Source organism: Giraffa tippelskirchi, chromosome 4 (assembly GCF_054371585.1).
Source record: "Giraffa tippelskirchi isolate mGirTip1 chromosome 4, T2T-mGirTip1v1.2.pri, whole genome shotgun sequence".
Classification (NCBI taxonomy): Eukaryota; Metazoa; Chordata; class Mammalia; order Artiodactyla; family Giraffidae; genus Giraffa; species Giraffa tippelskirchi.
Genome location: NC_137278.1, coordinates 193,396,693 through 193,410,668, shown reverse-complemented (window position 1 = coordinate 193,410,668; position 13,976 = coordinate 193,396,693). Strand labels below are relative to the sequence as shown.

The 13,976-nt window shown below is 35.5% G+C and overlaps 1 protein-coding gene across 3 annotated transcripts; it reads left to right on the top strand.

Annotated features, from left to right (window-relative positions):
* The first annotated feature begins 411 nt into the window (after positions 1 to 411).
* LOC145544502 (NKG2-A/NKG2-B type II integral membrane protein-like) lies at positions 412 to 11,646 on the top strand. Of its 3 annotated transcripts, XR_014081459.1 has the most exons (9): positions 415 to 558; positions 2,410 to 2,520; positions 3,084 to 3,182; positions 3,766 to 3,819; positions 4,744 to 4,895; positions 7,460 to 7,560; positions 7,879 to 7,999; positions 10,087 to 10,284; positions 11,472 to 11,646. XR_014081459.1 is itself a non-coding variant. In XM_081587420.1 (8 exons), exons 2-7 carry the CDS (start codon positions 2,451 to 2,453, stop codon positions 7,994 to 7,996), a joined length of 594 nt encoding a protein of 197 aa, XP_081443546.1. In that variant the 5' UTR covers positions 412 to 558; positions 2,262 to 2,450; the 3' UTR covers positions 7,997 to 7,999; positions 10,087 to 10,767. The 3 variants fall into 3 exon arrangements, 2 of the variants coding, with proteins under 2 accessions (XP_081443546.1, XP_081443545.1); XM_081587420.1 differs by lacking the exon at positions 11,472 to 11,646 and having other exon boundaries at positions 412 to 558; positions 2,262 to 2,520; positions 10,087 to 10,767; XM_081587419.1 differs by lacking the exon at positions 11,472 to 11,646 and having other exon boundaries at positions 10,087 to 10,767.
* Positions 11,647 to 13,976: the final 2,330 nt, after the last annotated feature.

Genomic DNA, 13,976 nt, shown 5'->3' with positions numbered 1-13,976 from the left:
CTCCCGGAAGTAACTCTTCTGAATTAGGGCCAAGTATCCTTAAATATTTACTGTTAATGGAATTATGGTTTCCTCCATTATAATAGAAATGACACAATGAGATTATAAGGAAAAGAAATAAATAATGCCTAGATTTAGCAAGCTTATCTAAAAGTAAAACTTAAACATTGAAGTTACTCTTGACAAGGCGTAAGCGTTCGGCATTGACGAATGAAATGAAAGCTAGTTAACGGCATGGTGATCATGTCCTTTGCCTCCCGATATCTTTTAGAAAGTGAAATGAATTCTCAGAGGTACTCGCCAAAGGACAAACTAACTGATACACTGCATATCCAAAGTCTCCTATATTCTGGAGCTGTGTGATGAGATAAACTGTCTTCAAAATACCCAGGTGTAAGAATTTCCTGTTTCAGTGACACGGTGATGAGAAATGTACTTTTTCCACTATTGCTTCACTCGGGGCCTTCACAGGACAGTCTGTGAAGACCACAGACATTGTTTGATTATCGCAGTAACCTGGCCACTCATGAGAAGAGGCAGGACTCTGGCCTGCAGAAGGTATGTGTTTCCCTCTCCTTCCTAATTCCTCATCTCATTTAGCAGGAGATTACAAATGCCAGTGTGGTTCGACTTAGGGACAATTGCTAAGCAAACCAATTAAAGAGATACTGGTATCTGTATTCGATATTTTGATATTTTAATTTTGGGAGAAAGTAAGAATAAAATATGAAGTGTTTGGGAAGATTTCTTAAACTGTTCAAATTCTTGCCTGCAGACATTATTCAAGTGAATACATACATGTATAACTGAGTTTGTTAATCAATCAATTTAAAGTGAAGTATCATGAGCATCAGGACAAGGAACAGTTAACATTGTATTTTGTCATCTGTAGACATATAATTAGATATATTATTAAATATTTAACTCAGCCCTTAAAAATAGATTCTTAAAATGGATTCGTAGAACTGTGAATGGCTAATAGAATCCTTCACAGATCTAGTTAAAATAAAAATCACAGTGTGGTACCTCCAGTAAAATGCTGGATTAACTCAATTATATACAATCAAATGCTTTATAAAAACTTGACCATAATACTGATAAAAGATAAATCATACTAAAATGGAGATTTCTGTCTAACAGATTATATTGTCTGATGTGAATAATACCATGGCAATTGTATTAAAATAAGAAATCAAATAAAAGTCAAATTTAATATCAGGTGTTTTACATGCTTTATATCATACTTATTTTCATTCTCATTTCAGATGAGTAAACTTGTTTGCTAAATAACTTTTAAAGGTCATACATTGTAAATTTCAAAACCAGAATTAATTGTAGATTACACAGACTACAGAATCCATTGACTGAATTATTAAGGCACATTATTGACTTATTATAATTGCTGATACAACTAAAGCTACCCTCATTGACTTAACAGCCTCAGGATCTTCCTGGAAGTTTGTACCAGCATTGTTCTTCCATAAATGATGTATGCTTTTTCTTATCATTTTATGATTTCATATCTTAGCCATTGTCAATTGTCAATTACTCATGTAAAATAAGTGTTTATTTAATGACATTTTAACATCATTTTGCCTTTATATGATAAAAAGTTTTGGAGAATTTAATATGTCATGTATCATTTTTACCATGTAAAATATTTCTTCAATTTTTTTAATGATTTCTTAGAGTTCCACAATCACTCAAAAGAGAATTATTTGATATCATCTCATTCCCTTTTCATAAATGAATGTCCCAATTAAAGTAGTTTAGTGCAGAATGTACCATATATGCCAATACTGCTGTTCCTTCACCTTTAGAAAGCTGTCTTTAACTTTTAATGGATTTTAAACTTATCTATATAATTGGTGCATTTTTTTCCAATATGGACTTTTAATTTGAACAAAGTTATTATAACAGTTTTAAAGTGTTTCTGTGAAATTTGACTTTCAATTGATCAGGATATTACTATTCATGAACTTTTTCATTACTCTACTAATTTTCATTGTTCCAATAAATAAGCAATGTTTATGTCAAACAGAGAATATTATATATTTTTTATATTTATTTGTTTTTAACTGATTGATGACTGGTTTACAATATTGGTTTGATTTCTGTCATACATCAGCATGAATTAACCGTAGGTGTACATATGTCACCTCCTTCTTGAATCTCCCTCTCACCTCCCACCCATGCCCACCACTCTTGGCTATTAAACACCAAATGCTATTTTTAAAACTACTTACTCTATCATGAAACAGTTGTCTAAAGGTCTACTGAAATGAGAACCAGACTTGGATTTGCTCAGCTGCTAAATGAGTGCTGTTAACTGATCTCACACATCACCCAGTTTAACTCTGCAAGGCTTCTTGTGATTTTATACACCATTTATCAACTACTTATGTAAAGTTTCCATAGAGCACCATCCTTGACATTAAACAGCCACGGAGATGAAGAACCAAAAGGAAAGCTACTCAGAACCAAGTCTGGATAAGGACAGCAGGAGAGAGCAAATGAGAGGTAAGATCGTGAAAAGATCAATTTTAGCAGCTGAGCAGGAGGAAAACCTACGTGGAATTAAACTTTCAAAATGCCTTTTGTTATGTCAATGGAATGACAGGAACTACCACTGCAAGTGTAAAGCATTTACCTGCTTACATGCTTTTATTAATGAGGCTTAAAGCTGGAGTTTGAAATACAATATTCTAGTATGACATATGTGCTGTGCTGTGCTTAGTTGCTCAGTTGTGTCTGACTCTTTGCAACCCCATGGACTGTAGCCCACCAGGCTCCTCTGTCCATGGGGATTCTCCAGGCATGAATACTGGAGAAGGGTGCCGTGCCCTCCTATAGGACTACCTACCCAGGCATTGCTGTAATTTGTAGTCTTTGATCTACAACTTGTGAAGCCTTATATTCACTGAAAAAGGAATGGTATATTCTGGGAGGAGGATTGCAATGGTAGATATTGTTTTGGGGTCCAAGTTGATGTCTTTGAGTTCTCACGGATGTGGGATCTTTGTTCTTTTAAAATAACTGTCTCCATCACTCCTTTCTCAGTGTTTCCTTTTCTCTCCCTGCAGATTCACCGTCAGCTCGAGAGAAGCTCATTGTTGTGATCCTGGGAATCATCTGTTTTGTCTTGATGTATACTATAGTGAGAGTGATAACGTTTATTCCACGTAAGTCAAGTTTTGAAAGATTATGATTGAACTTTTCATTTTAATGATCGTCAGTGCCTCTAAAATTTCATGTTATTATGTAATAGAACTCTTATTTTAATGTGTGCAATTAGCCTAAGTATTGAATGGTTATTCTGAGCTTGTGCAAAGTATAAATTACAGAATGATTGTAGGGAAAATTAAATATATACACAGATATTTTCTGATTTCATAACTCAAAGATATACTTTAGGAAACTTAAACACCTTATTGAGAAAAACAAATTAATTCTTGAGATTGCTTGAATCAAGTATTGTAAGAGGTGATGGAGTCTCTTCTGTAAGGTTTTTGAAATATACACCCCCCAGGACAGAGGAGCCTGGTGGGCTGCCATCTATGGGGTCGCACAGAGTCGGACACAACTCACACGACTTAGCAGCACCAGCAGCAGCAGTCTTCATTGCCTCATTAATTATTCTTAAAGCAATTTTATCCAGATCATCCTAAATCCTAAAAACACCATGTTTAAACTAAAAACTATAATTATTGTGATTTATTTAAATCAATGTTAATATTTTAAAAGATTACTTCCATTTTGTTCTAGGTACTCAAATATCAGAACAGAATAAGTCCTCTCCAATAGCAAGACTGCAGAAAGGTACATAATGATTTCAAACTTCTAATATAAATATACTTTGCATTTTGTCTCTCTCTTAGGCTAGTGAAGATAGAAATAGATTTTGGGGTAGAACATAAATTATAAAATCAGGCAGCAAATATTCCTAAATAATGATCATAAGAGAGGCTTTCTCCCTATTCAACAATATGATCACCTTATCCATTATAGGCAATTGACTCTAATTTTATCCTGCTATGAGAGATAAAAAATATTGTTATTCTAAAACAGAGGTTTTTAGTATCATGTCTAAGAAACCATTGCCTAATTCAGGATCACAACTTTCACCTATGTTATCTAAAGCATTCTTTTTACTTCTTCATGTTTATACTTCATCCATTTTCAGTTAATTTTCACATGTGACATAAAGGAAATATGATATATCTTTCCATCCATTTATTTAAGTCTTTGATTTTTAACAATTTTGTTTTTAAAGTATATGTTTTGCACATCTTAGTTAAATATAAATTACAAAATTGGACAACAAACATGCCTAAATAATGATTATGGGAGAATGCTTTTCCCTATGCAACAATATGATCACCATATCCATTTTTGGCAACTGACTCCAATTTTCGCCTGCTGTAATAAGGTAAAAGAAATAATTTGGGTTCTCTAAAATAGATGTTTCATTTCTTGATTTTTAGGACATGTAAAGAGGAGATATTTTTATATGTTTGCTTTATATGGAGAAATAAATTGGGGTATCAGAGACTGACACTATGAATGTATGAGTGAGATTTGTTTTATATGTACCAGCCTTGAGCGTCCATTGCTATGTTTCATATATATATATGCATATATATATACACACATATATTTTTATAGTTAGGCATACATGTAAGTTAACTTCTGTTTTTTAAAATTCAAATTGCCTTTGAATACTAATTCATAATCATTCTCCAGAATTTCATTGGGGTCATTGTCCAAAAGAGTGGTTTGCATATTACAACAATTGCTATTCTATTAGTTTGGAAAAAGAAACATGGAATGGGAGTTTGATGTCCTGCACTACTAAGAATTCTACTCTGCTTTACATAGATAATGAAGAGGAAATGGTAAGATATTAAATGTTTCCAACATTTTATTAAGGCTTGATTTAGTCGATATTATATTTGTTAGAATTAACTGTGTTTTTGTACATATTTGTTGTTTGCTTAAGTTCTGTTAATATTCCATTAAACAATGGAATATGACTTTATGATACCTTATTTTCATTTTAAAACCATTAAGACACGTTTGGTAAATTCCAGTTCTTCTGCTCCTTGATAGCAGGTGTTCTGATGGATCACCTTGTAAGGCTCACCTGTGTTACCTACACGATTCTCCCAACGCAGGAGGAATGCTTTACCCATGCCACCTCCAACAGTTAGGTTAGGTATTGGGCGCTGGGAAGTAAGAGGCCTAGGTCACTTTCATCTGTTGGTGGGGAGGATACAGGATGCCGGTAATCATTGCTCCCGCACCTCCCACCTTGTTCTCTCATCATGGAGAAGTGATTAGAGATTACAGAGGATTGGGGCTGCTGGATAGTCTCAAACCTCTTCACTTCTCTCTTCCCGCCATGTAGGGTTCTCCTTTCCTGTGTCTTTCATTAGTTCCTGAGTCTACAGCTGAACTGAGCAGGGAGTAACAGAGAGAAATGATTGACCCCTTGTCTCGTCCACTGGATTCCATAGAAATTGATAGCTTTGGGGTGTATCTAGTCAAAGAATGGTGTAGACTCAGAACACCAAATCTTCGACTCTCATGTCACTTATTTTCTCAACTTCATTCCCTTAATTTTCTTCTAAAACTGAAATTCTGATGAACATATAATAGTAGAGAAATTCAATGACATACTCACAGTATCCAGAAAAAGAACATCACAGAATCTTAAAACTTATTTAAAGTCTTGTTAGGTTAGTTTTGACAAAAGTAAAAACTAAATTACATGAATCAGAATTTTCCTTACTGCATGTATTCTATTCAGTTACTCCACCTTCTTATCCCTCAGGTTTAATGTTAGATACAATTCACAGTTGTCAATATCCCCAAGTTGGTATACTAAGTATATTCTTTTGTGGGATCTCTACAACTAATTCATGGCTTTGTAAATACTCCCTTTATTAAATGGTCCTCAAAAAATAAAAAAGAATTTTCCTTATTAACATTAGAAAACAGTGAAACTGATAAGTATAAATGTTTGAATTAATTTTGAATCAGAAGTACAGACATGGTTAATATTTATGGCAACATTAAAAATTCCAACTTTCAACTTTTATGATTTTAGTTTTACATTTAGAGTTTAACATACTCATTCTATTCAAAGAACTAAGTTCAGTTCAGTTCAGTCCCTCAGTCATGTTCAACTCTGAGACCCCATGGACGGCAGTACGCCAGGCTTCCCTGTCCATCACCAACGCCCGGAGCTTGCTCAAACTCATGTACATTTTGCTGGTGATGCCATTCAACCATCTCATCCTGTGTCATCCCCTTCTCCTCCTGCCTTCAATCTTTCCCAGCATCAGGGTCTTTGCAAATGAGTCACTTCTTTGCATCAGGTGGCCAAAGTATTGGAGTTTCAGTTTCAGCATCAGTCCTTCCAGTGAATATTCAGGACTGATTTCCTTTAGGATTGGCTGTTCGACCTCCTTTTAGTCCAGGGGATTCTCAAAGTCTTCTCCAACATCACAGACCAAAAGCATCAGTTCTTCACACTCAGCTTTCCTTATGGTTCAACTCTCACATCCATACATGCCTACTGGAAAAATCAGAGCTTTGACTAGACGGACTTTTGTCAGCAATGTCCCTGCTTTTAATAGGCTGTCTAGGTTGGTCATAGCTTTTCTTCCAAGGATTAAGTATCTTTTAATTTCAGGGCTGCAGCCACCATCTGCAGTGATTTTGGAACCCAAGAAAAAAAAGTCTGTAACTGTTTCCATTGTTTTTCCGACTATTTGCCATGAACTGATAGGACCAGATGCTATGATCTTTGTTTTTCAAATGTTGAGTTTCAAGACAGCTTTTTCACTCTCCTCTTTCACTTTCATCAAGAGGCTATTAGTTGTTCTTCGCTTTCTGCCATAAGGGTGGAGTCATCTGCATATCTGAGGTTATTGAGATTTCTCCCAGCAATCTTGATTCCAGCTTGTGCTTCATCCAGCTTGCCATTTCACATGGGTAAACTCCGGGAGTTGGTGATGGGCAGGCCTGGTGTGCTGCGATTCACGGGGTCGCAAAGAGTCGGACACGACTGAGCAACTGAACTACCTAACTAACTCTGTATACAAGTTATATAAGCAGGGTGACAATATACAGACTTCATGTACTCCTTCCCCAATTTGGAACCAGTCCATTGTTCCATGTCTGGTTCTAACTGTCACTACTTGACCTGCATACAGATTTCTCAGGAGGCAGGTAATACAGGTAAGAAATACCAATTTCCCTTGATCCACACAGTCAAAGGCTTTGGTGTAGTCAACTTTTATGTATTATAGTACTAGATGTAGAATCTAACGTACTCATTTTGTTCAAAGAACTAAAGATCCTATGAAAGAATGCATCCTCTGACTTGCATTTTTAAAATTAATAAACATATTTCATAATGATATTTAAGTGAAAATTCTTTTTTTTGGGCTAGAAATTTCTGATGTCCCTGCCAATTATATCATGGATTCCAGTCTTGCGTGAAGGCCGTGGTCATCCATGGATGTGGCTAAATGGTTCAACTTTCAAACTACAGTAAGTTTTTAAAATGAATGCTATATAGAGGAGGAAAAATACAAAGAAGAAATATTCATATATGAATATGTTTGTTTTCATTGAATGATAGAAAGCTGAAGAAGATGTTAAAAGTTAATAAAATGTTGATATAAATGTTCAAAAATAGGCTACTCTGTAGCCCATTTTCCGAGTAACAAACTCTTACTGAAATTTTATTAAAAACATCATTTCCCATTTTCTAAATATCTTTTATTACAGTTACATAGAAATACTATTGTTTCATGAGTTGTCTTCATAGACTATAACAGAATTATGCTTTTTTTTTTTTCATAATAGTATAACAGACTATTCACCTGGTGAACGTAACTGTGCTGTACTGTTCCAATCGGGCATAAAATCAGAAGACTGTCAGATTCCAAATCCATATAATTGCAAGCATAAGCTTGAGAATTAAAAGGTGAGTTTGGATGCTGTTAAGTAATTTTATCTTTGGTGAAAAAGAAATAATGTTATGATTACATAAATTTTGAAATGAATTATGTTATTGGTTCTAATACTCTTTTCAAAAACTGTTGAAAGAAAATAGCAAAATTCGGTAAAGCAATTATCCTTCAATAAAAAATAAATTAATTTTTTTAAATAAATTTATTTATTTTAGTTGGGGGCTAATTACTTTACAATATTGTAGTGGTTTTTGCCATACATTGACATGAATCAGCCATGGGTTTACATTTGTTCCCCATCCTGAACCCCCCTCCCACCTCCCTCCCCATCCCATCCCTCTGGGTCATCCCATTGCCCCAGCCCTGAGCATTTGTCTCATGCATCGAACATGGAATGGTGCTCTGTTTCACAGATGATAATATACATGTTTCAATGCTAGCTGTTGAAATATAATAGGCACACCAAAAAGTATAGACATCACTCCTTTTGTGTCTGGCCTTTTTTACTCGACAATATGTTTATGGCTTTCAAACTTTCTAAAATGTCATATTTTCTGAGTCACTTTACAAGAAATATCAAAAAAATTTGATATGTGAGAACAAAGACAAAAGTAGTTTAGCAATTATCAAGAGGTATGGGGAGATGAGAAAGGAGATGGCTGCTACTTGATCAGTGATGAATATTTTCTAGATTTTGATAGTGGTGATGGTTGTAAACTGTGAACATATTTAAAATCACTGATTTATACAGTTTAAAAGGATGGATTTTATGATGTGTAAAATGTACCTCAATAAATCTTTTAAAAAACTTCTTGGGACTGCATTTAATATTTAAAATAATTTGTAAAGAGAGTCATCTTTACTATATTGGCTGTTTCAGTCAATATGCTTTACCTTCCATGACGTAGGTTTTCTGTAACTTTTCCCTGTCAGATTTTGTGTTTCTCCATTTTGAGATATTAAATATACATGGGTGTTTCATACTCATGATTCTGTAAATGACACTCTTAGTTTAAACATTTTAGTAATTTTTTCAGTAAAGAGTAATACATTGAGGTTTACATGTTGGTCTTATAGTCAATAATTTCTCTGAATTTTGTATTAATTCCATCATTTCAAATATTTATTCTTATGGATTTTATATGAGATTTGCATATTTTTATACAGCAGCTGTTCATGTCCTTTTTCTAGGTGCAATTATTTTTTTTCTTGACTTATTTTCATAAGCTACAATTTAACTTCCAAAGTTGAATAGAAAGTACAGTAAAGGTTCTGTATCTAACTCTTCTTAGTCAAGGAAGAGATTTCAATATTTCATCCTTAAATATGAGATTTATCTTAAGGTTTTTTTCATCTTATGTTTCTCATATGAAACCATAATATTCTCATTTTTCAAACAAATTTTATAATCAATTGATGTTGATGTTACATTTGTATTATTTTCCATCAGTTCGAATGGTAAATGTTTTAATTGCATAATGATTATCAAGTAAATTACCTTTATTTCTTCCATTAAACCAATATAAAACCAATCTTGCACTTCTGAAGTAAAATTACAGTGATCATCTGTGTTGTCCATTTTTTAAAAAAAATCAATGCATATGCTATATCTAGATTAAGCTATTTTTCTTCATCTACATTCACAAAGAGCTTTAACTGAGTTTTCAGTTATGTTATGTACTTGACAGGTTGTTACAAAAGCTATTATTAGGAAGTATTTGTCTTTTTCTTTTACCTGAAACTTTGTGAAAGAGTACCGCTACATTTTTAAGTATTATTATTCACTACCAATGCCATCTGAGCATCTAGAACTATTTTGTAGAAAGGTTTATGAACTTAATGAACTTAATGTCTCTACAATATAGGTTAGGTTTACTCAGATTTCTATTTGCTGTGCTTTATTTTGGTAATTTGTATTTTAGGATTTTTCTATTTTATATAGACACTAAAGTGTATTCATAATATTGCTTTTTATCTGCTTAATATCTGTAAAAACTACATATGGTCCCTTTATTTATTATACATGTAAAAGATTTGATTCCTGTCAAAAAAAAGGTTTTTGGCTCACCTAATACTTTGTGGGTCTTACTTCCCAAAACAGGTATTCAACTTGGGCCATCAGCAGTGAGAGGATGGAGTCCTTACCACTGAATCACCTGGAAATTAACCTTTTTCCAAAGTATTGGAGTTTCACCTTCAGTAGTTTTAACTAATTAAAGTCAAATTTGAATACCCATATTTCAGGGCTTCCCTGGTGGCGCAGATAGTAAAGAGTCTGCCTACAATGTGGGAGACCTGGGTTCACTCTCTGGATTAGAAAGATCCCGTAGAAGAGGGCACGGCAACCCACTCTAGTATTCTTGCCTGGAGAAACCCCATGGACAGGGGAGCCTGGCAAGCCACAGTCCCTGGGGTCACAAGGAGTCGGACACGACTGAGCGACTCAGCACAGCACAGTACAGCACACACCTTTCAAGTGCCCGGTTGTCAACGTGCCTACAGTCTAATGCAGTGATACCACTACTATATGCTATATAAATATGCTTAGGAATATGATTTATAGTGTATTTTTTGATGTTTTCTGTTTGCTCTTAGTTTTCTTGATCTTTTATATTGTTTTTCTATCTCCATTTATTTCTCCTTCAATCTGTTATTTCCTTCCATTGATTACCTTTGGCCTTTGTTCTTCTTTTAGAGGTCCTGTAAAGTGGAAGATCAGGTTGTTCATTTGATCTCTTTGTTTCTTCTTAATGTTGGTGTTTCTTGCTATCACTCCAAAAAATTTCAAAAATGTATTAATGGGCTCTAAGTGGGTTCAGGCATGTATACTGTCAAGATGCTCTCAACAACCCATCGCTCTCTCAGATCTGCATCCTTGAAAATGAAATGGCTCCTACTTTGGGAACAGTGTGCCGGTGTACATTCCAAGGACAGAGGAGCTTCCAGTTGCATGATGCTGTTTGTGTGTCAACTAGTAGTTATGACCTCTTGAAGACCTCCCCCAATACTACAACAGCGATGTCTGGATAAACCAAAGGTGGTATATCTGTACAGCAGAATGTTACTCAGCAAAGAAAAAGAATGAACTATTGATATCCAATAACATGAATGAATATCTAAATAATGATGCTGAGCGAAAGAAGTCAGAAAAAGTACATACTGTATACTTCTCCATTTATAAATTTCTAGAAAATGCAAACCAATCTAAAGTGACAGAAAGCATATCAGTGGTTATGTGGTGTTGAAGGTCTGCAAAGAGCAGCAAGGAGGGGGTTGTGAAGAGACACAAGCCAATTTTTTGGAGTAACAGAAATAGTCATACCATCCCTGTTTCAATAATTTCACAGGTATGAATATGTGTCATACGTCATATTCTACAGTTTGTGCTGTGCTTAGTTGCTCAGTCATGTCTGACTCTTTGTGAGCATGGACTGTAGCCCACAGGCTCCTCTGTCCATGGGGATTCTCCAGGCAAGAATTTTGGAGTGGGTTTCCATGCCCTCCTCCAGGGGACCATCCCAACCTGGGGATCGGACCCAGGTCTTCTGTACTGCAGGCCGATTCTTTACCATTTGAGCCTCCAGGGTAGCTCATTCTACAGTTTAAATATCCACAATGTTTTGGATGTCAAGCATTCCTCAATAAAGCTAATTTTCAAAAAGTATGTCTTTTCAGAAGGAGCATGCAAGCTCCAGCCATTTCTAGTTTTGATATTGCTTGATTTATAGCAGTTCTCTTCTAATTTTACATATTTGGTGACTCTCATTATGCATTTCCATGCTTCTCTCTTGTTCCAGGGGTCAATTCACCTCTCCCTGATTCAATATTAAATGGTCTAAATTATTATTTTCATACTATGTAGCTTAGCATTTATCATTCCAAATTCTCTTATTCTTTAACTTTGGAAATATCATGGCTCTTGTTGGCTCTTTGTCTTATCATAGATATTTTAGAATTAAATGATTAAGTACCAGGAAAAAAATAAAGTTAGGATTAGTTTATCTAAACTTTCAAAACACTTTATGGAGAGGCCACATATTTAACATTATTAAATCTTTCAATGCATTCTTAAGAGCTATGTCTCTAGTAATTTCGATCTTTTTTAATATTTATGAAATTTTTAAAATTTTCTACATAGCATTTTCATTTTTTATTGTATTTACTCCTAATATTTAATTTTTCTAATATAAATGGAATCTTTTCTTAAACAAAATTTTATGAAAATACAGCACTCATAAAGAAATCCAAATAAATCATTCAGTTCAGTTCAGTTCAGTCGCTCAGTCGTGTCCCATTCTTTGCGACCCCATGAATCACAGCAGCCATGCCTCCCTGTCCATCACCAAATTTCAGAATTTACCCAAACCCATGTCCATCGAGTTAGTGATGCCATCCAACCATCTCATCCTCTGTCGCCCCCTTTTCCTCCTGCCCCCAATCCTTCCCACCATTAGGGTCTTTTCCAATGAGTCAACTTTTCACATGATGTGGCCAAAGTATTGGAGTTTCAGCTTCAACATCAGTCCTTCCAATGAACACCCAGGACTGATCTCCTTTAGGATACACTGGTTGGATCTCCTTGCAGTCCAAGCGACTCTCAAGAGTCTTTTCCAACACCACAGTTCAAAAGCATCAATTCTTCAGTGCTCAGCTTTCTTCACCGTCCAACTCTCACATCCATACGTGACCACTAGAAAAACCATAGCCTTGACTAGATGGACCTTTGTTGGCAAAGTAATGTCTCTGCTTTTAAAAATACTATCTAGGTTGGTCATAACCTTCCTTCCAAGGAGTAAGCGTCTTTTAATTTCATGGCTGCAATCACCATCAGCAGTGATTTTGGAGCCCAAAAACATAAAGTCTGACACTGTTTCCACTGTTTCTCCATCTATTTCCCACGAAGTGATGGGACCAGATGCCATGATCTTAGTTTTCTGAACGTTGACTTTTAAGCCAACTTTTTCACTCTCCTGTTTCACTTTCATCAAGAGGCTCTTCAGTTCTTCTTCACTTTCTGCATAAGAGGGGTGTCATCTGCATATCTGAGGTTACTGATATTTCTTTCGGCAATCTTGATTCCAGCTTGTGTTTCTTCCAGCCCAGCGTTTCTCATGATGTACTCTGCATATAGGTTAAATAAGCAGGGTGACAATACACAGCCTTGACGGACTCCTTTTCCTATTTCGAACCAGTCTGTTGTTCCATGTCCAGTTCTAACTGTTGCTTCCTGACCTGCATACAGGTTTCTCAAGAGACATATCAGATGGCCTGGTATTCCCATCTCTTGAAGAATTTTCCACAGTTTATTGTGATCCACACAGTCAAAGGCTTTGGCGTAGTCAATAAAGCAGAAATAGATGTTTGTCTGGAACCCTCTTGCTTTTTCAATGATCCAGCAGATGTGGGCAATTTGATCTCTGGTTCCTCTGCCTTTTCTAAAACCACCTTGAACATCTGGAAGTTCACGGTTCATATATTGCTGAAGCCTGCCTTGGAGAATTTTGAGCATTACTTTACTAGCATGTGAGATGAGTGCAATTGTGTGGTAGTTTGAGCATTCTTTGGCATTGCCTTTCTTTGGGATTGGGATGAAAACGGATCTTTTCCAGTCCTGTGGCCACTGCTGAGTTTTCCAAATTTGCTGGCATATCGAGTGCAGCACTTTCACAGCATCATCTTTCAGGATTCGAAATAGTTCAACTGGAATTCCATTACCTCCACTCGCTTTGTTCGTAGTGATGCTTTCTAAGGCCCCCTTGACTTCACATTCCAGGATGTCTGGCTCTAGGTGAGTGATCCCACCATCATGATTATCTGGGTCATAAAAATCTTTTTTGTACAGTTCTTCTGTGTATTCTTGCCAGCTGTTCTTAATATCTTCTGCTTCTGTTAGGTCCATACCATTTCTGTCCTTTATCGAGCCCATCTTTGCATGAAATGTTCCCTTGGTATCTCTAATTTTCTTGGAGAGATCTCTAGTCTTTCCCAACC